The sequence below is a fragment of the Hermetia illucens genome, chromosome 1 (genome assembly GCF_905115235.1).
Source record: "Hermetia illucens chromosome 1, iHerIll2.2.curated.20191125, whole genome shotgun sequence".
In the NCBI taxonomy this organism is placed as follows: domain Eukaryota; kingdom Metazoa; phylum Arthropoda; class Insecta; order Diptera; family Stratiomyidae; genus Hermetia; species Hermetia illucens.
The window spans coordinates 151236869-151261905 of record NC_051849.1 but is presented as its reverse complement, the minus strand read 5'-3'; the positions used below and the strand labels follow the sequence as shown (position 1 = coordinate 151261905).

The 25037-nt window shown below is 41.5% G+C and overlaps 1 protein-coding gene across 2 annotated transcripts in view; it reads left to right on the top strand.

Moving 5' to 3' along the window:
• The window catches only part of LOC119661245 (homeotic protein spalt-major), a 110945-nt gene that overhangs the window by 48049 nt on the left and 37859 nt on the right, over positions 1-25037 (top strand). For both annotated transcript variants that reach the window (XM_038070484.1, XM_038070483.1), the window contains exons 2-3: positions 712-2952; positions 24179-24282. In XM_038070484.1, the coding sequence (XP_037926412.1) occupies positions 712-2952; positions 24179-24282 (2345 nt within the window). The remainder of the gene's footprint in view (positions 1-711; positions 2953-24178; positions 24283-25037) is intronic.

Here is a 25037-nt window from a genome sequence, read left to right as displayed (position 1 = left end):
CGTATTATCTATTCGCCGTTAGGTTTTTGGGCACTGTAATGGATAACAAAGCCAACTTTTAGGTGTTCAGCTATGTATTCTTTTTCCATTTACTCAAAAGATTTGTTTGTGGCAACAGAAACAGATTGTGTTGCTTCAAGGTAAAATGCTCTTCGTAAAAGAAACTAATTTGAAATAGTCAAACCAAATTAACGAACTAAAGCAAATTAGCGATACGCAGACTTTTCTTGGTGAAGTGTTTCTAGAAAAGAGACTTTCCCAAATTGTATAGGTAAATTGATTTTCGAATGATAATTTATTGTCAAGAAAGGAAACGGACTTGTTGCGGAAAAAGTTTTCCTATGGAAGACCGTGGGAAAAACTGTCACCTTCAGATTCAGTTTTCAATGCCACTAGTCATTCTGGGAATTTTAGAATTTGAAATGTATCAATTGACAAGCTGAACCAATAAACATACCCCTCCTTTGTAGTGTGCATTTACAGTTTGATTTTCTTATGCTGATTTCCCTATTTTCATGAGTGAAACCTTGTAAGTAATCAGTGTTGACAAAACTGTCCTTCCCACGTTTTCTGCGAATAACGTCACCTTTCTGCAATGACTGTGTAGAATATGGTATCGTATTATTTCACGCAATTTAAAGTTGATCAAAATTTGTGAGGCGCAACCATTTTATTTCTCGAATCAATGATCGTTTCTGTTTTCTCTTTCAGATAAAGACCGTAATCAATCGAGTAAGGATCAATACGAAGATACAAACGACGTATCCAACATAGCCTGCAGAATTAGAAATTGCGATGATGATTGTTTAGAAATGTGTTCTGACCTTAGCAAGAGCGCCGCTACTACAACTGAAACACTGAAATCTTTAAAAGAACTTACCGTTCCTGTATATCAGCGAAAAACAGCTTATTCTATTGAAGACGATAAAATGGATTTTCATGAAACTTCACCAAACACTCAAGATGACCAAACGGAAGGCCTGGACCTATCTGCAAATCGGAAACTTCCACCGATGCCCGCCGCCAGTCATGTAACTTTAGAAGCCCTTGAAAACACTAAAGTAGCAGTAGCACAATTTGCGGCTACCGCACTGGCTAATAGCGATAAAAATGAGGACGCTTTGAAGGAATTCGCTACAATTCAATCTTCACTCTTCAATCTCCAAAACCAGCAATTGTTACAGATCCAACTAATACAGCATCTGAAGTCTAAACTTTCAGAAAATCTTACCCAGGCGAGAAATGAATCTGAAAGTGACGAGGAAATGATAACAGAAAATAAAAACGAAGGCAATGATTCGGAGTCTGATGTAAAGGATGCCTCAACCCCCCTTGGGAAAAAGCAAGAAGCCAAGGAAAATGATCGTAAGCTGAAAAAGAATTTCAATGAAATGGGGGGAACCGAGGCATCGCAGCAAGAACGATTTTCGACAAGTTCATCCTTAGCTTCTAGTATTATAACTAATCATGATCCTCCACCTCCTTTCGATGAGCCAAATTCATTGGAGATGCTTCAGAAACGAACTCAAGAGGTGCTCGACTCAGCTTCGCGTGATTTACTCACTGGCAATTTAGCTGATGAGCTTCTCTTTCGAAGAGATAAAGATTCTCCTGACGGCAAAGGCCGAAATGATCCGTTTTTTAAACACAGGTGTCGCTATTGTGGGAAGGTATTCGGTTCCGACTCAGCTTTGCAGATTCACATTCGTTCACACACAGGAGAAAGGCCGTTTAAATGCGACGTCTGTGGGAGTTCTTTCACTACAAAGGGAAATCTTAAAGTTCATTATCAAAGACATACTCAGAGATATCCTTGCTTCCATGTGGTTGATCCCTTGGAAAGCTATCCTGCTCAAAATAATCAATTCGCTAGAAGTATGCCTTTTGAGGGCATTCCGAATACTTTTAGATCACCCTTAGATAATTTAAGAACTAGGGTGGATAATTTGAATAGCTCTGTTGGAAGTTTTGGACAAGAAATAGCCAAGGATCTTCAAAAGCCCTTACAACATGAAAAGCTTGATAAAGAGTCGGAGGATATACGAAAAGATGGTGATTCATTAAATATCCCTGAGCAAGATCAGCCTGAAAATTTGACGACTTTACCCCACCGCACATCGCCCACTCCCACTCAGCAGTCAAGCAAATCATCCTCACCTAACAGTCAACTTGTTCAAAACCATGATGCCCCTATCGAACTGAACGATAATTCATGGGAAAGTTTGATTGAGATTGCCAAAACATCTGAGACTTCCAAATTACAGCATTTAGTAGATAATATAGAAACCAAACTCACCGAGCCAAACCAGTGCATGTTTTGCCAGCGTACCCTATCCTGTCGAAGTGCTTTGCAAATGCATCTAAGAACCCATACTGGAGAAAGACCATTTCGGTGTCGTATTTGCAGCCGCGCTTTCGCAACGAAAGGGAACCTCAAGGCCCATATGATTATACATAAAATCAAACCACCGATTCGTAGCCAATTCAAATGTCCTGTATGTCATTCAAAATTCACCAATGCAGCAGTTCTTCAGGAACATATTCGTTATCACGCTAATGAAGAATTCGAACGACCATTGGAACTGAGCAGTGAACCAAAAGAAAGATCACGGAGAGTACGTAAAGAAAGTTTCGATGCTTGTTCATCAGAAACTTCTGAAAAACGGTCAGAGTCATCACAAGGGGATTTTAGCGAATATGCAATAGAAAGTGAAGATATCGACGAAAATGTTGAAGTGGAAGATTTTGCGGAAGACGAAAAGTCAGCATCAGAATCGGAATTTTCCGACGGAGTTCTGGATTTATCAGTACAAGCAAGAAGTAGACTAAGGGAGGAAAGCTCTGATCCATTAAACTTCTATAATTGTATAGACTTTTTTAAACACCACGCTGCATCGATCCCGATAAACTTTTCTTCATTACTCCAACCGACGTCTTCGTCACATAACAGTGGTGAGTAATATCAATTTATTATTTATTCTATTGAAAGGAAGTTAAGAATATTTAACCGAATTATATTAGAAACCAACTTTAAAGTATTATCACTTTTACCCGCACACTCCACGGGTTCGATAAATACCAGCTAGGACTAAAACTGGAATTGGTCGAACACTTGGCATATGTGCATACGTCTTGAAAGTGTGTGCGACCATGCGAAAATGTATTGCTACATCCCGATTGTCGCAAACACTTCAGCCAATGACGCGGTGGTTCTACACTACAGAGACATGACTCTTCGGACTATAGCACAGGTTGCAAGGATAACCGCTTTTTGCATCTCTATGTATAGTCCAGCCCTAAGATCAAGCGTTTTCAGCACTTTATGTAAGTTCTTCGGGACTAATCCCATCGCTGAAATTACCACTGGGTCAACTTCGATATTTTGTAGTCTCCAAGTCTGCTTCATATCGTCTGCCAAGAGGCCATAGTTACGGTTTTCTTCGCTCTGCTTTTCAACAGTGTTCCGGTCCAACGGTACGGCTACATCGACTATAAAGCACGCTCGTTCTTCCTTCAGAAGCAGAACTAGATCGGGTCTGATATGATTAACACTGTGGTCGGTGGCAATAGTGTGATCCCACAGTAGTTTGACCCGATCATTTTCCAAGATTCTCTGCTGAGTATACTTATAGTGAGGATGGTAGGTTGCCACTAAGTTATACTTCAACGCAAGGTTTTGATGGAGAATCTTGCAGACGGAGTTATGACGATTGGTGCATTCGGTACCGCTCAACATCTTGCACGCAGATGTTATGTGCTGGATGGTCTCCTCTTCACAGTTGCATAACCTACAACTGGAATTGGTGATTGAGGAGCCGTGAAGAATGTACCGTTTATAATTTTTTATTGGGAGCGAAGCATCCTGAATTGAAGTGAGGAATGCTTCTGTACAGTACGATGTCAATGCCTGAGAACAACAAATTTTTGATATGACCTCCATGAATGGGTTTCTCTTTCCACATGTCGATCTTTTGTTGGACTGAAGTAACATTCGACATGGGATCCCATTCTCTGCTTCTCAAGTTCAAAGGAGATAATTTATTATCCGCCATGACGGTAGCCTGATGAATTTGGCCAGAGGATTGTTTCTTAAAGAAAAACTCTCAAAGAGAATGCACTTGATTGTAGTGCAACGTTTTAAGTTAAGTACCCCCTTCCTCCCTGATGACGTGGGACAGTGAAGGTGTTGATTGCCATTTATTTTTCCCGTACAGTTCAGTTTTAAGGACAAGATCCAGATGCCGTTCACATTCCCCCAGTAATTTAGATTTGGCTATTGCCACAGCGGGTGTTGTTGCTTGCAATATGCCGAGGTATTTGTGCACATCGTCCGAATCCATACCCTCAATTCGGATGTTATTTTGGCTGTATCCTTCGTTGTTGGTGTGTTTTCCCCGAACAATTGTTTTTATGCGACATTTCTCCAAACTCAACTGCATGCCGATATCCCTGCTGAACTGGATGGTGATGTCCAGCAAGGAGCGAAGTTGGTTTTCGTCTTTGGCATACAATTTGATGTCGTCAAAGTCCATTAAATGGCTTAATGTACATTTCGACAATATGCCATGCTTGACTTGGAACCCATATCTGCTTTGATGAAAAAGATGGGATAGTGGATTCTAAGTCAAACAAAACCACAGTGGGCTTAGAGAGTCGCCTTGGAAAATGCCACGCCTGATTGGTATCTCTCCTGATGTTTGTGAGGGTACCGATAGCTTCGTGCTCCAATTCTTCATCACTGTTCTGAGAAGAAGAACGACATTCGGGTTGATTTTGTACAAGCGTAACACTTGTAGTAACCACGAATGTGATATGGAGTCAAAGGCTGATTTATAATCGATGTAAGTTGTCGAGATATTTCGTTTTTGGTGGACAGCCTGCTTTACAGCGACCGTATCGATTACAAGCTGTTGTTTACAGCCCTTTGCACATCCTTCTCACTCCTCAACTATCAATTTATGAACATCAAGATGTTTTGAGATGTTCGCGCACAAAACTGAAGTGAAGACCTTGTAGATGGTAGGAATACAAGTAATTGGTCGACATTTTGAAGGGCAAGAGACACCCTGTTCTCTGGGGATGAGAAAAATTATCTCCTCGTTGGAAAATTGTGGAACAAATTTCGGATCGACAATTATCTGATTAAACTGATTTACCAGTACCCGTTGAATGCTTTTGAACCGCTTCCTCCAGAAGTTTTGAATCTTATCAACTCCTGGCGCTTTCCAATTACTTGTCTTTCCAATGGCTGTTTCTAGGTCAGCTTCAGTAACGTCAGGCATGGTCATTTCGGGAAAGGCCTCGCATGAACGTATAAGGTGTGGGAGCCACGCTGCTTCTAAATTGCAATGGCTAGGTTCGCTCCTAACACTTCTCCAGAAGTCTTCTCTCTGATCCAGATCGAGGTTACTTTCCCGACTTGAGTTGGTGAGATTTTTATGAGATCCCCGTTGGTTCTGGAAGAACAAGGTGTTGTCTGTCCTCCGCTGAAAGCTCTTTTGATACCTATGGATGCGATTGGAACATACCGCAAGTTTCTGCTTCAGCACTTCGAGGATTTCTTCGATTGGCACATCATTGGAGAGATGATAGTTTCCAATGATGTTCGCAACGCATCTATGCACTCTTGGTAATGGATTTCCAAGAAGTGCTTGCGTGACACGGCCAATCTTCTTTCTCAAATTTTCGACTCGTTTATTGAGTCGAAATATCCAGAACGGTAAAGTCCTCCTACGCATACCTCTGTTATTCGCTCCAAGATGTTTATTATGGAGGCGAATAACCGTGGCAGCTGCAACGGAGATCAGGCTAAGGACCTCTGTAGCAGTAATCTCGCTAGCCAAATGATCAGCCAAAATTAGTTTTGAAATCTTTAGCCTATCGTCTGGAAGAATTTCAGCATATTCTGTGGATGCAACCTGGAATGCGGTCAAAGCCTCATTATAAATTGGTTCGACATCCCTAGTTACTAGGCTCCTCCTGACTAATGGGTTCATGGAATACCTTACAGGTGGAGTACTTGTGTTGCTCCTTTGACTAGTCCGGTAATTTGATGACTCCAGACCGCAACCCATGACACGCGCCTGGTCGCATGCAGCTCTGGTGCGCCAGGTATATATATATATATGCGTGTATGCATATTTCAGCCCAAAAATATGTCCTTTGACTACATTTGAATACATTGCTCGTCAGCGGTTCTTAATATATTTTCATGGAAGGAAATAGCATCTCATATAAAGGATTACGGACATTATCCGAGCAGAATTTGAGGCAGTTGGATTTAGAGCATGGATTTCGGATTCGGCATTATGCGTGGTCTCCCAAAATTCAGCTAAATGGTGAGTGAAGGAATTTGAGAGTATGGAGAACCCGTTTGGGACGAAATCGTTCAAGAACTTAAGTGAATTCGACCAGGTCCTTCAGTCCATTGACGTTAAGTGTAGAGTACACCGTTTTAGAGGGCCAACTCATTTCCAAGAAAGACGTAAAATTAGCAAACCACATAAGAGATAGAAGGAAATTGGATACAGTCAGAAATCCGAAGAATCTATGAAAACTCACTTCTCAAAAAAAAATAAGATAACGGATATTCTTGGCAGGTGAAAGGTAATAAAGGTACGGTATATGTTAGATGCCCCTTATGTATCCTTAGCTTAATGGGTTACGCTGAAACAAAGAAGTTTTCACTGTAGGTTGGCTCACTGCGAAGAACTGTATGTTTGAGTATTGTCAGTTCGGCGCTGCTTTAAATGCATTACTCAATTTGCAGCCCTTCGAAAGATATATTCAGATCACTGTAATGAGACTAGCTCATAGGTGATTTCGTTTAGGTATATGAGGAAACAAAGGACGTGAGGGACACAGAGCATTGGAAGAGATGATGGGAGCACTGGGTACGTTTTTTCTAATGCCTTCTGATTTTTAGATATCCATATATCTGCTTGTTGGAAGATATAAAGCTATTCGCGTGATATAGTGAGCTCTTATACACCGATGGGTCAAAAATAGAATTGGATTTTTTAGCAGGAGTGAACCTTTCCTTTGCAATGGCTGGCTGGCCAGGCTGAAGTGTATACGATCCTAATGGCGGCAACTTGGGGGCAGGCACATTGCAATCTGCATAGCAAGCCGTACTAGAGGCGTTGAACAGTCCTTTGATCATTTAACTTGCGATATATAAAGGAATCTGGAATATTTCTTTAGACAGGGGAACCCACTACTACCTTTTAGTGAACAATGTTAGTTTTCTGCAGTAATTTCAGCATACGAAGAGGCAGACGCTTCAGTGTAACGATTATTAACATCACTCTCATTTAGTTTTCAGTCTGTCTCGGTTCCAAGCTCTTTCGACATATTACTCTCTGGATACCAGAACATATTCAAATTGTTTTTGTTTTTGAGATATGACAGCAATAACTTTCGCAATTTTTTCGTACTTGATGCTACATGGAAGGATATAGATATGAGACGATGTATTATAATTTCGTGGACTAACTAGTTGCCCTTTATAGAAATTTACGTATAACCTCATCCAACACTTAAGGAAATCTTGATTGTTTGCGCATTTACCTTAGACTTTATATCGACGATTCATTAAAATTAAGGTAATAAGGGTTGTGCTTCGGTGTTACATATTTTATCTGCTATAGATTCTCGAGGACCAATAACCACCAAATCAAATTTGTCTTCGATCGTTACGAAATGTCAAAATTTGTGTCCAGGCATTATCGCAACTGATTTAACCAGAGCTGAAGGTAGTCTTCATAAATTAGGAGGTTCGCGTAGGTAGAGAGACAGATCTCGTGGTGTTGATTTGCCTTATATATTATAATTTTGATATATGCTATGTTAACTGATGACCCTCCTTTTTCTTAGTCTTATAGTTTGCTGCATAAGATTCGGGAAGTTTACAGTTTACAGATAGTGAAATCATTTTCTATAACGTTGGCCGATCGTACTATTCATTTACTATTCGCAATTTGATTTACTGTTCGGTATGCTGTAAGTATTATAGATAATTTTGTACTAAAACACGAACTCGGTGAAGTTTACTTATAATATAAGGTCAACATTCGTCGTCATTAGATAGTCAACTTGTTATTTGAGCTCTCAAACGACAAATTAGACGAGACGTTCTGCAGAGCACTGTTTCTGAGTCCCGAATCATAAAGTTTTCCAACTTTAAGGCTTAGATTAATATAGCCACAGGCTATCAATTAGTTCGTGTTTCCGTTGATCCATTGTACTTTTACTATTTTACACAGGGGGAGAGTGATATAACGAACCTTCGAGTATAAACGAACAATGAAATATTGTAGCATGTAGAATTTCAGGAATTCCACTTTCAACCTAAAAATAAATTCTCGAACCGTATTAAAGACACTTTCAATCGAATAGATACAGGGAGACGATACAAAAGATAGACAGATATAAATACATGAACACTCCATATCATGAGGCAAGACTTCTTACAATCATCAGACGATAACTTATTTTCGTTTAGCATAAATAGCGTTCAAAAGTCAGATTAATCTTTTTAATGCATTTTAGATGGGATTGGTGGTGCAGTAGTGCGCGTATTGTGGAATTTCAGCTAAACTATGCTGGTTTTTGTGATTGATCAATGATCCGTACAAATTAAAGTAAAGACAAAAACGGCATAGATGCAATCTCAGACAGTAGTTGCCTATATGTTAGGATACCTATTTCCTAACAGATGCATACATTTATTGGTGCATTTACAGATCCTGCTTTGAATTATATAAAAGATCAACAAGGCAACAATTAAATGTGAAACAGAGCAGTAAGGGGCTTGCAGGGACTTCAGTTTTTTATAGAGTGCAATATAAGATGTGTAATGCAATGTTTCTAGCTGATATTAAATGAATGCACGAAAATAGATTTCGATCGAACTGAAATGAATACGCGATCGGTCATCATGGCTAACATTTTAGTGTCAATTTATATAAATGGAGCCGTACGTTGAATGTGCAATTGAAATGTGGTAGAAAATTCAAAATAGCGTCGTTTACGCTACTCTTGCAGATTTCAATTTTTCGCCGGCAGTGCATTGTTATTGCATTGGCTGTCTCATAACACATACGCAAATAGCAATGGATGAATTGAATGATCTATGGTTCTTTGGGGTTGACACTATTGCTTGTCAAGTTGATGCAGTAAATTGCATTTTTCGTATATTTATTTATGCATCCTGAAGCGATATGTACCATCATCGTTGCCACTAGGTGGTGTGAATCATAGAAATTCCTGATGTGTTGCTCTTTGACGAAGATATCGACTGGAGACGACGGGTTACAATATATTCTATTTATTACTTTTTCGAACTGGGAATAATTTAGTAAGTGATTGGCTGAAGTTTTAAAGAAATTGTTAACAAAATTTATTGCAATTGTATGTGGATGAATGATCAAAATTATATACACATTATAATAGTCCCACCCACCAGCGAACCCCACTCAGTACATCATTATTCATCTATACATCTATACACAATTGGTCCATACGGCATCAAATTCATGATTAATTTACTATCAAGTATCTTCTTTTTGAGAGCTTTCTTCAAATTATAAAAAGTTTTTTACTAACAAGTAATTATAATAACAGAGTTTCGCTTTCTTGAACCGCTCATTGATTTTTTTATCTTATATAGGATATGGGCTGTAAATTTAAGTTCTTTAAAGATTCTTGTAATTTCACATAAATTTCCAAACAAACATTACTTATACTTACAAGACATGATATATCAAGAACTGATTGAAGTCAACTTTGGATTGGTAAAACGTTCAGCTTAGATTAGATTCTTTTCATGGCAACATGTGAAGACAATTTTAAGCCACGCGTGCCGGCATCTTGTTTTATTTACATGAAGTGGTAAATAGTTATGCAGCTCAGGTTATAAATTAGTGAAATGCGAAAGTCCATTCACCACCTTTAAGGAGTTATATCCGTTTGGAATTTTTTTTCTCCATTTTTTTATTGGCTTAAGATTAGCCAAAACAACCCCAGATTCCTAATCAACAACGTTTTTGTGACAGCAAAACCACTTAGAAATTCTCCTTAAATTCGTTTCCGTGAAGTAACTCCTGAGAAGAAAGTTGCATTTAAGCCATTAATTACACACTTTCCAATATGGCAAAAAGGTTTTCCGCAGCATTACAGCAAGCGGTAATCAGGTTTTTGTTTATACAACCCCACAGCTGCCATTTTGTTTAAAAAAATGTCAACAGCATATTCTTTCTTACTCCTGAGGAATTGCTCTACCGATTGGTACATCAGATGTGGATTATAACTAAAAACCACACTCACAGAAAAATCTTGAAAAAATCTTTTTTTGGGCTCCAAACAGATATAACTCCTTAAAGAGGTCATCCCTAATGAAGATCGTTTTCTTTCGCTTTTTTAAGAATTTTATTTGTAAGGAACTGGATAAAATGACAAATACAAATTCTTCATCATATATTTACTGATATCTTGAGCGTACATAGTAATTTTTCCAGCCCGATACCGTAGTTCGTTATTGAAATACAGAGCAATTTATATACCCATCTCCAAAAAAAGTGTTTTTCTGCTGCCACGTTAGAGGGCGCTATGTCCATCTTAAAAAAAAAGTAAACGGCATTTTAATGTGCAGACTAGGCTTATTAAAAAATATTAAAAGCTAAGTTTTTGGTGCCGTGTTAAACTCTTTTTTTTAATTTTGGTGCTTTTTCAAGGCTTCCTTAATGAATAAAAAAACTAACGAATGAATCGCAATTATCCTAGTTTGCGGACCGTATTATTATTATTATTCTGTTAAGGGAAAGTCGCACCGCGTCCTTGAAGAACTATTGTGCCCCTTTTACTGGTTATAGTGTACCTGTGTTAGTATGTTCCCCACTTCCAGAAGTTTCAGCTTTGCATCTGGTATTAAGTGTTCTCCCAGATGTATCGACCTACTTTGCACAAGTGCTGGACACTGTCCCAGGACGTGCATAGAGGTTTCGTCCTCCTCCTCACAGAACCTGCAGGCAGTGTCCGTAGATATCCCTAGCTTCCCTAGGTGGTAGTTCAGCCGACAATGACCAGTGAGAATTCCCACTATGATTCGGAGGTTCTTTTTGGTGAGGTTTAAGCAATCCTTTGTGCGCATGGGTTCGTATCCCCCAATAAGCACCCTGGGCTGCTCCATCCCTGGTAGGCCCGCCCAATATAGTTCCCTCAACCGTTTTTCTTCGTTTCTTAGATTCATAGCCATGAAACCGTTTCCGATTCCACAGAAGGGTTCTGGCCCGTATAAAGGCATCCCTGCTCCCTTCTTGGCTAGTTCATCCGCTGCCTCATTGCCTTCCAGCCCAGCATGGCCTGGAACCCAAAGTATCCAGACCTTGTTGGACGAGCCGAGTGTATTCAGTCTCTCAAGGCATTCCCATACCAGTTTAGAGTTCACCTGGTTGGACCTAAGTGCCTTGATCGCTGCTTGGCTATCGGTGAGAATAGCTATGTTCTGCCCCCTGTAGTTCCTTTGCAGATTAAAGGAGGCACATTTGTCTATGGCGCAAATTTCCGCCTGGAATATGCTAGTGTACCTGCCCATTGGCTCAAAGTACATTTTCCTTGGACCAATGACACCGGCACCCGCTCCCTCTGCTGTGAGGGATCCGTCAGTGTACCAAGTAATCAGTTGCTGGTTTAAGCCGTATGTCGCAGCCACGCTTTCCCAGTTTGTCTTGTTACTCCAACGTGTTTCAAACTTCTTATCGAAGTGAAACCTCGTTGTCATGTTGTCCCTCGGTATCAGTAATCCGGGATACCGCCTAGAAAGGATATCAATCTTCCTTCGATTTAGGCAGCTCCCCGCCTCACTCATGCTACCGGCCATCCTGAATATTGATCTCCTTGCCTGCATCTGTATGTGCAGATGGAGAGGGGTTAATCCCAGAAGGACCTCCAGGGATGCCGTTGGGCATGTCCTCATTGCCCCACTGATACACACGCAAGCCAGCCTTTGGAGCTTATGTAATTCCCTGGCTTGTGTGCTGAGTTGGGTTCTTTCTGCCCAGATTACCGCTCCATAGGTAATCATTGGTCTTACTATTGCAGTATATATCCAGAGTAGTATCTTCGGGCTACAACCCCATTTTTTCCCTGCTATGGATCTGCAAGTCATCAGAGCCCTCGTGGCTTTCCGACAAGTGTTTCCGACATGTGTCTTCCAGAGTAATTTTTGGTCTAGCGTGATTCCCAAGTATTTGACCTCTGTTTCGCATTTCACCTCCATATCATGTAATGTTATGGCTTTCAGGTGATCCAGCTTACGCCTCCTAGTGAATGGTACTATGGTGGTTTTGGTTGGGTTGATCCGCAGTCCCACCTTCCTGCACCAGGCACTAGTAACCCTTAATCCAGTTTGGATTCTATCACATAGGGTATCTTCATATTTGCCCCTACATATTAGAACAATGTCGTCCGCGTAGCCCTGGACTTGTATTCCAGTATTAGTTAACACGTCCAGGAGTTCATCCACTACCATACTCCACATCAGCGGCGATAGTACTCCGCCCTGTGGACAGCCTTGAGTGGTGTTCATGATAATTGAATTTGTACCTGTTTGTACCTCTATTTGCCTGCTTTCTAGCATTTTGCCCATTCAGAGTGCCAGGGTGTTTCCCACTCCTTTGCGGCTCAGGGCATCCTGTATCTCTGTGTGCGATGTGTTGTCGAATGCTCCTTCGATATCCAAAAACGCGCACAGTGCAATTTCTTTTGTTTCAATGGCGTCCCGTAGTACCTCTGTCAGCTGATACAGAGCAGTTTCAGTTGACCTTCCTGCCCGGTAGGCGTGTTGACAGTGATGTAAGGGATTACGCTTTAGAACGTTAGTTCTAATATAGTTGTCTATGACCTTCTCCACCGTTTTGAGTACGAACGATGTTAGGCAGATTGGTCTGAAAGATTTAGGGTGAAAAGGATCCTTTTTACCCGCCTTCGGAATAAAGACCACTTTTGCCCGTCTCCATGCCCTTGGTATGTAACCCAGTGCTATGCTCCCCCTTACCACCCTCAGAAGAGACTCTAGGATAATTCCTAGGCCTCTCTGGATAAGTTCTGGGAAAATGCCATCTGCTCCGGGAGATTTCATTGGTTGAAAGGTTCCCACTGCCCATCTTAGCCTAGCTTCTGAGCATACCTCTTTTGCTAGTTTCCAGCTCTCTTTCCTTCCCCTTTTATTCGTTGTTGGAGTGTCAGGCAGATTATTGTCGCCTGCCGCCGAGGGGTAGGACCCCGGGAAGTGAGTTCTGAGAAGCAGGTGTACCCTGTCCTCCTCATTCTCGGTGAATGTCCCATCTTCCTTTTTCAAGTAGACAGAGGATATTCTCCCGTCTTTGGCTACAGCCTTGTACAGCCTAGTTGCTTCTGTGATCTGTTCAATCCCTTCACAGAATTCCCTAAAGCTGTTCCGTTTCGCTTCCCTGATGGCGTTGCTATACGCAGTCAGTGCATTTTTATACCTCCGCCAGTCCCCGGTTCGTTTTGCCCGGTTAAAGAGTTTTCGTACCTCCGTTCTCATTCTGGCTAAGTTTCTGTTCCACCATGGTACATCCCTTGATGACTTGACTGTCTTGGCCGGACAGCTGGCCTCATATGCGTCAATGACGATTGTGTTGAGGTCTTCCACCACCGTTTCTAATTCTAATTCGCTCCTGATATCACCGCTCCCTTGAAGGTGGGCAATGTTGTTGCTCAGGTGCATTGTGTAGGATTCCCAATCCGTTCTCTTGGGATTCCTTATTATTCTTTTTATTTCGGAGTTACCCTCAATGTCGAATCTGATTATCCTGTGACCAGACATTGAGGGTTCATCCGACACCCTCCAATTCCTGACCATCCCGTTCATTAGGGTATTTCCTAGAGTTATATCTAGTACCTCTTGTCTGGTGCTGGTCACAAATGTTGGAGTGTTCGCTACGTTGTATATTTCTAACTTATTACTAAGAATAAATCTAAGAATAAATTCGAGAAGGTACTCACCTCTACGATTAGTGTCACTGCTTCCCCACACTACGTGGTGGGCGTTGGCATCGCAGCCGAGAAGAAGTGGTAACGCCCTCTCCTCGCAATACTCCGTCAGCTTTGCGACTTGTTCCGGTGGATCCCGGCTCTCGTCTCCTGGAAAGTATCCCGATGCTATCACTACCTTTCGAGTGCTCCTCCCGGCTTCCAATGAGACTTGGATAGCCACAAGGTCCCCGGTTAAGAACTCTGAAAGACATATGTATTTTAGATTACGTTTGAGAATTATGCAAGCTCTTGGTTTTTCACAAGAGGAGTCCCAAATTACCTGCATGTCTCCTCCTTGCAGACCGCGAATCTGCCCCCGGTACACCCAGGGCTCCTGAGCCAGCACTATTCCAATGTTCTCCTTGGAATTTGCCCTTGCAATCACTGCAGATGCAGCTCTCACATGGTGGAGGTTTATCTGGGCTATCCTAGTGCTGGCCATTGGCTCCGTTATTGCTTGCAGCTCTTCTCCACTGTCGGAGTGTCACCCTCCTCCTCCGACATGGCGCTTTCCTGCGCGTCGCTGTCCACCCTGAGCCCTAGCAGTCCGAGGTCTAGGTCGTCCAGCTTCTGCTCTTCACTGGGCAGCAGGTCTATTTCCCTGGTTGATCCCGTTCTTTCCGCCTCTATGGCTTCCGCGACTTCTTCAGGGACCTCGGTAAGTTTTCCACCCGATGCCTCCTCCGAGGTCTCTTTCCTTGGCTTTTCCTTGTGCACATGCACGGGTATGTTGCCAAATCGGTAGTTGATATGACAACTCCGACGTTTAATTGCCTCTAGGGATCGGTCATCTACCCCGATCGTGAGGAGTTTACCCTTTCCCTCCACCTTGCTTCTGAAGACTCTCCATAGTCGAGTATGGAGATCTTCGTTCTGTGCAATTGGGAGTCTCATGAGGTCTTCTGTTACTATTGCCGCGGCCTTTGGGAGAAAAACTGTCACCATGTGGGCTCCTGGTATATCATCTCCAGCACATGTTGAGAGTTCCACCCCTTCCCAGCCTGGCAATCTAGGAATTATGGTTCTGACCCATTCTGCGGTACCTTCCGTCGCGCAGTCCACCAGTATAAGGCCTGGTCGAAAGCGTATCCCGGTGAACACCAGTTTCGACGTCCATCCCTTGATCATCTGCTTGACGACAAGTTCTTCAATGATTTCCTGTTCCTCCCGAGTGAGTATTTGCTCGGGAAACCTTTTTGGCAGTATGGCCAGTCGAATGCCCTTGACCGCACTAGCATAGCTAATGCCGGGCTTCCTGGGTCTTGCCTTCACTCCTGACCTGCCCGGGTTTTCTCCTCCCGTGATCTCTGCTGCTCCCCGCTTTCTCGGCTCCGGTAGAGATGGCTTAGGTCTGTCCTGAGCCTTCTTAAGGGCCTCTTCTGGTTTCAGGCCTTCCTTCAGATAGCGCAGGTACCATTTAACCCCGGCGCCACTGAGACCTGTCTCCTTCCTGACGTCTGTTATATTTATCTCAGACGTGCTTTTGCTGGTCCCTGCTCTTTGAGCAGTGGTGTTCGTTGGCTGTAGTCCATGCAGTATACCAATGCTCACCTTGGCTCCACTGCTTGACGTCCCAACTTCTCCCTTCTTGGGTGTAGTCACCTGGCTTTCAGTAATTCAGAGACGTGCCTCCACCTGATTAACCAGTTTTGGTGCGGTACGAGGCCCCGCTTTTTTGGTTTTTGTTTTTTTTCCAGTTTTGTACTCATTTGATTCCCACGAGTATGGGGGTTAAGAGGTCCGCCGTGCCATAGCCCCCCCGTAGCACGGTAAGATCTAACTTACTCACTGAGGCGACCAGGTATCAGTGAGGACCGTAGAAATATGTTCCAAATATATGATGGCAGCAGATTTTCAATATGCAGTTTTGGGAAAAACGTATTTAAAAAGTAGAATGTGATTTTTAGCCTTAAAATCTTAACTGGCCATTAATCTGCAATGCCTAGTTCATAAACTTTAAGCTTCTTCAAGAAACACATGTACAGCCTTGGCTTCAATTCTTGTTGTTTTAGCGAAGTCATTCGAATGTCATTCGGACCGATAAATACGCGCTTTTTTACGGCTATTGACATTAATCTGGCAGATGACTTATTACGTGTTTAACACTATAATTTCCAAATGACTCCGAATATCAAAAAAGCACTTTGCGCATATATTCTACACTATATCTAGATACAATTGATGCCAAAAAAATTCGATTCCTCGGATCTGACACACGTGATGACCCCATTAAGTTGGTATTGCCCAGTTCTCAGATTGAAATTTAAATAAAAGATCGATTTTGAAATTTCTTTAAAATTTAAACCGTTATATTCGAAATAATGGTCACCTTCCCAATTGGGAAAATATCCATTTATAAGAAATGTTGTTTAATTTCCGAGAACGGTATCAAATCTGGAATTAAGTGAATGAGGGAATGGGAAAATAATTTTTTGGGTAGGTTAAACTTTGTGATACTATTCACGAAAAACGCTATAACTCTGTAACGGTAGAAAATATAATGGCCATTCCCTCGACCAATTTTCCTCAAACAAGTGGTACTATCCACTATCAAGATATGTACCATCATAAACGGGACACCCTGTACAGTAATTGGCGGATACAACCTATCAACATATACCAATCCGTCATTATTATCAATAAATAGTGAATCGGCAAACTCCGAGTGGCTAAGTCGACGTAATGTTTATTTGAACGTACTGAAACATCTTCTCTTCAAGTACCGATAATACTCCACAACAGATCAAAGGTTGGATCATTCACCATTGGCCGGATTTGAGAGAAGCTATTGCTGTGTCTGTAACACTGGAGATAAAGTGGTTTAGTTTGCGAATAGAAGCGAACAGAAAAAGTGAATCCTGTGATGTTTTTTCCTGATACCCAATCCGCCAATCGGGCAAAGAGGTCAGCAACACTGTTGAACACCAACGATAACAATACAAACTATACAATAAGCAAAATCCCAATTTTGGAGGGGATTTCAAACTCAGCCATAGCTAGTCAAATATAAATTAGTAACCTCAAAAAAAAACTTAATACTTTCAAGGCCAAATAACACAAAACCAGTAACTTTTACTGGAAATTAATGGAAAACTCTTTTTAAGTGCTCAAATGCTTTCCTCCGATTCACAATCACCTGAAGAACGTTATCATGGATACGGCCAAAAACATACTTGGCCCCAGCCGCAAAAGGAGTCGGAACGGCTGGTTTGACGATGCATGTAAGCTAGCAACGGAACGGAAGAATGCCGCATACCGAGTAATGTTGCATTCTCAAAGAACACGGACACGCGCAGAGACTTAGCACGAACTCCGTCGAGCGGAGAAGCGACTTCACAGACGGAAAAAGGAAGTCCGGGAGAACCAACAAGTCTGTGAACTCGAAAAGTACAGGGAGCAACCGCACCAGGCGCGGAAGGCGGAAGTTTTACCAACAAGTCAGCAGGATGAAGCATTATACATACACCTTGATGCTCATCCTGCCGAGACAAAGAGGGAAATCTGATTTCCGACAGAATGGGCTTATTAGAGCGATGGGTTGAGTACTTTGATCATCTACTGAACAACCAGATCATGGGCGAGTTGGAGGTCCCGCCAACTGAAGACGACGGACAAATACTGCCACCACTAGGTATAGGAGAAACAGTCCGTGTAATTCATCGGCTAAAACATCATAAGACGCCAGGAGCCAATGGAATTACAGCCGAATTGGTTAAATATGGAGGCGGCCAGTTACACCAAGTGGTTCACCAACTTGTGCTCAAGGTATGGGACAGCGAATCAATGCCTGACGATTGGCAACGAGGCATTATCTGTCTCATACATAAAAAAGGAGATATCACACAGTGCAGCAATTATAGAGATATTACGTTGCTGAGTACCATCTATAAGATATTTTCCGCTATCTTGCTAGGCCGGATAGCCCCATATGCCCAGAACATCATTGACCCATACCAAAGAGGCTTCACTCCAGGCAAATCAGCAACAGATCAGATTTTCTCTCTGCGGCAAACGATGGAAAAACTGTTGGAATATGGACAACAGTTGCACCATCTGTTCATCGACTTTAAAGCCACCTATGATAGCATAGCCAGGGTAAAACTGTACACGGCCATGAGAGAATTCGGTATCCCGACGAAATTAATAAGACTGACTAGACCGATCCTGACCAAAGTGCGTGGCCAGATAAAAGCGGTAGAATCACTCTCAAGACCATTCGACATCAACAACTGTCTACGAGAAGGGGATGCGCTATCAAGCGTCCTCTTTAACCTGGCCCTCGAGAAAGTGAACCGTGATGCCGAGGTAAATGCAAGAGGTACGATCCTCTTTAAGTCCACCCGACTACTGGCCTATTCTGACGACATCGACATCATGGGAAGAACCACCCGAGACGTACAAATTGCCTTCATCCAGATCGAGCAGGCGGCAATCGGCGCGAGATCTTGGGCTACACATCAATAAAGGCAAGACAAAATATATGGTGGCAACGTCAGCCGAAGACGAATCAACCAACAACATCAAACCGCAGTGGTCAAACACGAAGAAGAATAAGGATAGGAGAAAACAACTTTGAGACCGTTGACAATTTCTCCTATCTAGGGTCGAAAATCACAACCGATAACAGCTACGATTACGAAATCCACGCACGGTTGTTGTCAGCCAACCGAGCCTATTTCAGCTTACAAAGACTGTTCCGCTCGAAACGTCTCACCATAGGGTCAAAGCTCTTACTGTACAAGACTATGATCTTGCCAGTCCTCATGTATTGCTCGGAAACTTGGGTTCTTAGCAAGAAAAATTGCGAACTCTTGGCTGCGTTCGGGAGAAGAATCCTCCGAAGAATTTTTGGCCCCCTACATGAGGATGGACGATTCCCTAGCCTACACAATGACGAAATCTATGAGCGATACCATGACCGTCCGGTTGTGGATAAAATTCGGCTCAATAGGTTACGGTGGGCGGGTCACTTAATCCGCAGGGATGAGAATGATCCCACCCGGAAAGTCTATAAGGGCAATACCTATGGTGGGAAAAGAAGACGAGGCAGACCCTGCCTAAGATGGAGCGATGACGTAGGTCAGGACGCCAGACAGCTTTTAGGGATATCGAATTGGTGGACGACGCAAAACCGGGATGTCTGGAGTTCCTCTTTAAGGCAGGCCTAGACCGGATACCGGTTGTTGCGCCGTTTATGATGATGATGAAATGCTTTACTCCATTTAAGCCCTTGCAACAACTTTAGCGGATATAGAGGGCCTAACCTTGAAAAAAAAGTGTGATTACCCCAAAAATTTCTTTTCAAGGTTTATTAAAATCGGTTTACTGCCTGCCTGTTTGTCTGTCCATCTTTCTGTCTGTCTATCCGTAATACGCATTTTCCTCGGGGATAGTGGTAGCAATTGACACCAAATTTGGTGGAAAGGTGGGAACTGTGAACGGTCACGCATACAGTGAGTTACATCCTGTTACGTCGAATTACATCCTGTTACGTAGAATTACATCCTGTTACGTTGAATTTACATGCAAAAAGAGGGTGTACATTTTTTTCACCAACTATAGTCAAGTTTGATAGAAATCGCACTATTACTAACAAAATTATAATAGTGGAAAAATACTAACGTACAAAAGTGTGACCTTTTCGTTGCTAAAATAATAAGTCAGCAATTTTTCACTATCATCTTTAATTTTTGAAATAACGATTTTTTGGAAAAGAAAGTTTTTTTTGGGTAAATCACACTTTTTTCGAAACTGCACACTCTATACCAAATTTACAGAATTTATTGCTAGAGCTTAAATGCAGTAGATTCGCAAGGTATAGATGCGAAAACCAGGTTTTGCTTCTATTGATTTTTATGTAACAAATTCAGGTAATTACTTTTTTTGATCATAGCTCCCTTATTGTTTATCGCACCGGCTTGTAGCAGGCGTGATTTTGAAGATCCTCTTGAGCACTTGAAAAGAGCCTTAGATTAATATCCACTAAAAGTGACCAGTTTTGTGTTATTTGACCTTGAAAGTATTATTTTTATTGGAAATCATTAATTTTCGTTTAATGAGCTATAACTTTGGCCATATTGCACCTAAAAAATGAAATAAGTTATTCTTTTTGTTATTTAATACGCTTTGCTTCTGCTTATTATTATTTCTAAATGAAATGCATGGCTTTCCAGTTATTTGCGAAACATGCATCCTTGGGATGAAGTACGCCATGTTTGAACATGAATGAATCGATTTCTGCGGTTATTTCGAAAAAAAATTTCCACCTCGGAGGGGGTGCCACACCCGGGGGAGGCGCACACCAGGACTACATAACTTTTGTTTCTAATGCCACTCTCTATCCCCACCTCCAATTCCATATCAATCGGTCCTGACTGAAAGAATTCGAAAATTGAAAGCTTTAATGCCTGGACTATTCCACTCTCTTTTTCAACATGTTTTACTTTTATTGACATAAGAAAGTGCAATGAAAATTAATATATAGAAATTAGTGTGTCTCGCATATAATAATAGTAATATAATCTAACGGTGTTGCAACAGTTTTTTTTTAATTTGTCGAATTCGTCGTATTGAATATTGACACCCCGCATATATGAAAATTTATAGGGTTGTTTAACGACAAATGATGCACCAAGCGCTACTACAACGATCCAAGTCCAAAGGCTTTTGGAAGCCGTTGTAGTATTCCACAAATTTATTTTACCAGCGACAAGACAGATTCGCTCCTCGGTATGCATTCTCGTAGTTCCACCTGGGATGCCACAAGCGAATGGCCAAATTCAAGCCGAAAGTTCCAATAGCACAGTGGTTTTTGCTTGATGTCGAGTAGTAAGCGGGGTACTTCCCACGGGCTTTTCCTTATTGTGCTTATGATAGTCATTTGATGTGCTTCAATTGCACTGCAAGCCATGGGATATGAAGAAATTATCATAGGTCGCCCCTATGGTGGCCATGCTGCACAGCGAAGATACGAGGAGCCGAGTGGTACGTTACACAGAAGGCATTCTTGAGACGAAAAAGAGGGAGATGGATAGGAGAAATCCCAGTGTAGCTGAGGTCTTGGCCTGAGGTAAAGTTTCAAATGGTCAGAGTCTTAGCCGATAGTCTGTCTGAGGCAGGAGAGTCCGGCGCTTTGTGCATAGAAGCATTTCCTCTCTTTGTGTGAAACAAAGCTTTATTAGAATTGATTCGATGTTTGTTTGTCCGTCTATTTGTCTGTCTGGTATACCTGATTTATTCGAAAATGGCTAAACCGATTGTCACGAAATTTAGTGGGAACGTGTGGTCTGAGCATTTTTTTACATGTAGTAAGCGGCGTAATTTGGTGTTGAATTTAAGGGGGGGGGGGTCCACATACATGCGAAAGGAGGGTACAAGATTTTTTTTTCACATAAAATGGTCATGTGATGTGTGTGATGTAAGGCTCAAAGCACCAGTTTTGTTGTCGCTTAAAAGTGATCACTGAAAAACATGAAATGGTTCTCAATACGAGCATCGTGTCACCGGAGACTGTATTATGGAGAACATGAATAATTTCAGGAGTTAGAAGGATTATGCTACCACTAACAAAGGTAAGGTCGTACCGACCATGAACTCGTCCGATCTGAAGCCGGTTTGAAGAAGGAAGAGGACGAGTCTCTATGGGCTGAATGGCCGTGTAACAATCGGCCGTCTCAGAGGCTAGGTCCAGTCATAATACAATACCCTATTAATCTATCGCTTTTCACTCCATTGAGATAGTGACTCCATTTAGAGTTAGGCGTTAAGAATTCACTCAAATTATTTCCTGCTCGTTGTAAAAGGCAACTAAAAGGAATAGATATTTATGGGCAAACAGTGTGTAAACCTTCAAACTTTCTTCCTAATGAAACGTTCTCTATGTCCTAGAAAGGGTAGATTTATCGTTTATGTCTTTTGGCTATGGCACTAGGATATGGGTTAGTTTTTGGAATGTGCGTTGGGGGACACAGAGAGTACCTATCTCCATTTTATAGCACTTAATTATTGTACCTCAGAAAGCCATATAGAATGAAGAGAACTTGGGTTCGCTTACGGCATACGGCAAAAGGAAGGCGCACCCTCATTTTTTTGCAAACCAGTTTCGGACAAATTATTTACTGCCCCGTTCCGGTCGAGCATGATCTGCTATTCCAACAGAAGTGGAATGATCTTGCCCCCAATGCATTCTAGTGGGAGAAACCTGGGCTTGATGGTCTCCATGCGAAATTACAATTTCTGCAGAGCACCCATTTCCACTTAAACCGAAAATTATGAGAATCTGAGATCTTTCCCAGTAAGAAGAAGACGGAAGGCAACCGCCTTGAGTGTGATAATTGCAATGGTATTTTCATGGCCACTACTATCGCAAAGTTAATAGCTAAACTAATTTTGAAACGTATCAAGGAAATACTTCTAAAGTTTCATCGACAGAGATCTCAACATCCATTCTGCATCCTCCTGCACCGACCATATTAATACCTTTTGGATGATTCTGAAAAAGAGTGTGGAGTTCACCTGTTTCGCAACTATAATATTTCGAAAAATTTTTGACAGACCAGAAACTAATTGCTCTTATAAGAGCGGTATATGATTGCACAAAATGTCATATGCTGAAGAACAATGTGCAGTCTGCCAGAACTACATTCGGCTACCGATATTATTTCCTCCATTTATCGGTCACGGAGGGCATGGACCCTTCCTCAAACACCTCGACAACGCTAATGATATCTAATTGAAATCTCACCGTATCATAGACCTTGACCAAATGACTCTAGATTCGGAGAAGAAGAGATGTAAAGTTGGACTAAAGTTAAACAATAACCAACCAGGGTTCTCAGGAACGAAGCATTGCAATTTTCCTATTTATATCAATGGGGAAAGCAATGAAGGCGTCGATAAATTTGACCGATTTGATACCGAATTTTATGCCGTACGAAGAATTAACAACGCTAAACTTTTCTCCGTTATTTTGTCCAATATGAGGAGATGAAACTATTTCAACACCGACATATCCGTAGTGTTAACCAAAAATGAACTTTTTGTGCTGCTATATAGATATATGGTGTCCAGATAGCTGAGTGGTTCGGGCACACGGCTGTCGTACGGAAGGTGGCGGTTCAAATCTCACTGGTGGGAGTGGGATTTGTATCGTGATTTGACGTGGGATACCACGCGACTCAGCTGTGAATGAGTACCTGAGTCAAATCGGGGTAATAATCTCGGGCGTGCGTAATACTGACCACATTGCCTGATACGGTGCACTATAGTGTACCGTTAGGGTCTGGAATGATGTGCTCTAACACACTTCAGGGCATACATATATGAATATAAGCAGTTCGTGGAAAGTGATCATCATTGTTATTCAAAAGTACCAAGCCTTCGTTAATACTTGGGTAGCGATGCAATGGAATCCATTATGCCAAAATGGCTGATGAGTTAGCCAGTCCGAAATGAAATAGAGAGTGCAAGTTTCTTAGAAAGTCCTGGCGGTGCTGAAACAAAGTCTAGCAAATTGTGAACAAAGGCATGCCTTTTGCGCTATGCTCTATTTAGGGGTAAATGACAACCATATATGATTCCTCTCAACCAAAATAAAATCATTGGACCTGTTTTTGAAAATCTGCTCAATTGAAGAATTTATGCGCCCTTCCTGTTGAGGAATAAAAGCAAGTTAGAATGGGGCATAATTTCGAAGAAATGAACTGTCTTGTTAAAAGAAGTGTATTTATTCGATGATAAGTACGCTCTTTACCCTCGTGGTTAGTGTTTAATAAAAAGAATGATTTATCAAATTGTAGAACATCATTATTAGAGGGGCAGAAGGATAGTTATGTTTAAAACCAATTTTGAAGGGTAAGTTTATTCATTAAAAAAGACCTTCCTATAAAGGACTCTGTTAATTAAAATCAGAATCATGAGAGCTAATGAGATGTCTTCGACTAATATTGAATAGTTTCTATATAAAAATAATATTCTTACAAAGCATTCCCTTTTTCTGTTGAACAGTCTTTCAACGTTCATATAACCGATAATTCAGTTTGAATTAGTGCATTCAATGAATTCCGTCTTCATGTCAAGTATGCATAAAATTTCATGAATCCTTACATTTACCTCGTTACAGGCTCGCATTCTACCAACGGAAATGCGTTTGAAACGCACATTCATAGTCATACCAAAGAACATCCATTCAAATGCTACATCTGTGATCGAACGTTTTCCACTAAGGTGAGTTCCTCTGACACATTCAATCAGATTTCGAATTATCATGTAAGGAAGGAGAGAGAATCGCAGCACGAAATCGTTATTTTTATTGGCAGTCAAAATTATTTAATACACCGTCAGTAACACGAATGTTCTCCATAATTTCTGCGGAACAGGTTCCTCGTTGCAAACCGTCAGATGAATATCATAAAGACCTTCCTGTTAGTCAGGCGATTGGATAAATTACCAATAAATGAATAAAAACCATTCATAAAACGCAAACAGCAATTACATTTCATATTTTCATGTTATTTTGGGCAATTAAAAGTCCGACAACTTGGCATTTATGCCAATCCATCTCCGGACCAATATCGTGATTATGTATTGGGAATATATAGCAGGTTTGTGCAGAATAATTTTCCACATGATTGCATTCCTCGACTCGTTTGCCACCATGCGGCCATGCATAATACGTGTAGACCCGAGTAATTCCACCAAAGGAGGTTCATTCCACATAATGTGAAGTTGGAAAGCATTTTGCACTTTTGAGTTTCCCAAATGGTAATTTGTTGCAATGTGCCTGAAAGCGCAAAATCATGTTTCAAGTCGTACCAAACTACCAACTAGTTCGGAACGTGTGCGACTCATACGAGAAACAAACAGGGAAAAATAAATTAATTACAGAATTCCATCATTAATTAAACGTCCGTGGTGTTTTGTTCGGGAAATTATGAGCGGGTTATTAATTGTCGGCTTTCATGTTCATAAAAGTGATATGT